Source organism: Myotis lucifugus, unplaced genomic scaffold, assembly GCF_000147115.1.
Source record: "Myotis lucifugus unplaced genomic scaffold, Myoluc2.0 scaffold_206, whole genome shotgun sequence".
NCBI lineage: Eukaryota > Metazoa > Chordata > Mammalia > Chiroptera > Vespertilionidae > Myotis > Myotis lucifugus.
In genome coordinates this window covers 2,017,531-2,019,964 of record NW_005871254.1, presented here as the reverse complement: position 1 = coordinate 2,019,964, position 2,434 = coordinate 2,017,531, and the positions used below count along the sequence as shown (strand labels likewise).

Here is a 2,434-nt window from a genome sequence, read left to right as displayed (position 1 = left end):
CATTCTTCATTGTGTAAACCCAAGCCAATCAGTTCACCCTCTTGTATGGTTTCTACTATTGATTTAACAAACTGAACACCCTGAGAGCCATGACTTGAAGGTGAATGTGCTTTAATTTTCTCTCTCACCTCTTAGAAGCCAGGCCACCCGGACACTCGGGGACGCTTAGCGTAATCACAGCACAGCGTGCCTTTGCCACATAAGCAACATGCACAGGCTCAGGGGTCGGGACACACATCGCGGGGTCGCCATTCAGCCTGCCACACCACGACAGTGTCTTTTACCTTAAAAACAGATGGAAGTACATTCAAAAGGAAAAGGTTGATGCTGGCTGGACTCTAAATCGCTGTGGACGAGAATGAGGTCCCCTGTGTCTGCAGCGCAGGGACACAGCCGGCCCAGGGAGCTGCGGGATGCAGAGCAACAGGCACAGGAAGGCAGGCTCCTGGGAGGATCTCTAACAATCAGTGTCCACACGAGTCACCGCGCAGGACCGGGAGGAACTGTCCCACATCTCCCCTGCAGCTCACCCACCGGCCTGCACCGGCCTGTGCGCCCAATTAAACTGGTCCAGGCACATTTCCCCTGCTGCAGAGGCCCTGTCTACAGGGCCGTATGGTGGGAGTTCCCATGGAGCACAACACAGCCAGACCACTTGGCTGACCCACTCCTCGGGGACAGGGTCTCCCAGGCAGAGAGCAGGGGGCTGACCCACTCCTTGGGGACAGGGTCTCCCAGGCAGAGAGCAGGGGGCTGACCCACTCCTCGGGGACAGGGTCTCCCAGGCAGAGAGCAGGGGGCTGACCCACTCCTCGGGGACAGGGTCTCCCAGGCAGAGAGCAGGGGGGCAGAACCACTCCTTGGGGACAGGGTCTCCCAGGCAGAGAGCAGGGGGCTGACCCACTCCTCGGGGACAGGGTCTCCCAGGCAGAGAGCAGGGGGCTGACCCACTCCTCGGGGACAGGGTCTCCCAGGCAGAGAGCAGGGGGCTGACCCACTCCTCGGGGACAGGGTCTCCCAGGCAGAGAGCAGGGGGCTGACCCACTCCTTGGGGACAGGGTCTCCCAGGCAGAGAGCAGGGGGCTGACCCACTCCTTGGGGACAGGGTCTCCCAGGCAGAGAGCAGGGGGCTGACCCACTCCTCGGGGACAGGGTCTCCCAGGCAGAGAGCAGGGGGCTGACCCACTCCTCGGGGACAGGGTCTCCCAGGCAGAGAGCAGGGGGCTGACCCACTCCATGGGGACGGAGTCTCCCAGGCAGAGAGCAGCAGGGTGCAGCAGCTGGCTTCCAGAACTGAGTGCAACTCCACCCGCCCCCAGGGCTGGCTCCCCACTGGAGGCTAGGAGAGCAGAGTGGGGAAGGCAGGAAATTGAAACAATATGGGTGGGATGAGAGCAAGGCTGGGCCCCCACACCCCAGCCTCCTCCTATTAACACTGCATGAAGGAGGGATTATTTATAGTGACCGAAACCAGGAGAATGTGCCAAGTGCTCTGTCCCCACAGGAGGCCAGATTCCATCCTGGAGGCAAACTAGTAACCCTTCCACTCCTGTGGCTCAGGCCAGGGGCCAGAGAGGCAACAGATGAGCCCTCTTCCCAAGATGAGCCTCCTGTCCCCTTCCCCAGCGCCTCGGCCTTCCTTCACCCCCCTGTTCTCTCTCTCTCTCTCTCTCTCTCTCTCTCTCTCTCTCTCTCACACACACACACACACACACACACACGGCTCCACATGACCCGCCCACTGAAGTGCAAAGATCCCTCTTCTGAGCTGAATGGGTCCCCTCCAAATTCCCATCCTGAACCCCAGCTCCTAGGACCTCAGGGTGTGGCTGTCTGTGGAGACAGGGCCTTTAAAGGGGGGACTGAGGGAAATGAGGCCGTAAGGGCGGACTCTAACCCAATATGACCAGTGTCCTTGCAGAAAGAGGACACCAGGACACAGACACACGGAGGGCAGATCAGCAGATCACGTGAAAAGAGAGAGAGAGCGCCATACACAAGCCAGGGACAGGCCTCTGAAGAAACAGCTCCGCAGCACCTCGCAGTCGCCCTCGGCGTCCAGCCTCCAGGCCTGCAAACCCATTCTTCGGGGAGCCTTCAGTCCAGTGGGGAAGGCAGCTGATCATCAGGAAAAAGCACAGGACTATGGAGCGACACACAGTATCACACACTGCAGAGAAAATATGACGGGCTCCTACAAATCAGGGCAGGGTCCTGATCTAGTTCAGGGGTCAGGGAGGGGACCCGGGGGAGGTGTTCATAGCTGAAGGATGAGTTGTACTTAAGGACATAAAATTCAGGGCAGCAGAAGAAATGGCCTTCCCAGGAGAGGGTCCCACCTGTGCAAAGGCCCTGAGGCAGGGGCACCAGATACAAGGGGAAACGGAGAGACCAGCCCCTACGAAGCCACCTCAGTCTGCAGAGGTTTCAGGAA

General features: G+C 59.4%; 1 protein-coding gene across 1 annotated transcript in view; it reads right to left on the bottom strand.

The window, feature by feature from the left end:
• Nucleotides 1-2,083, bottom strand: part of VSTM4 (V-set and transmembrane domain containing 4) — a 99,239-nt gene extending 97,156 nt beyond the window's left edge. Inside the window, exon 1 of the mRNA XM_006097568.3 lies at nt 2,014-2,083. Coding sequence (XP_006097630.1) covers nt 2,014-2,083 — 70 coding nt within the window. The remainder of the gene's footprint in view (nt 1-2,013) is intronic.
• Between the last annotated feature and the right edge of the window lie 351 nt (nt 2,084-2,434).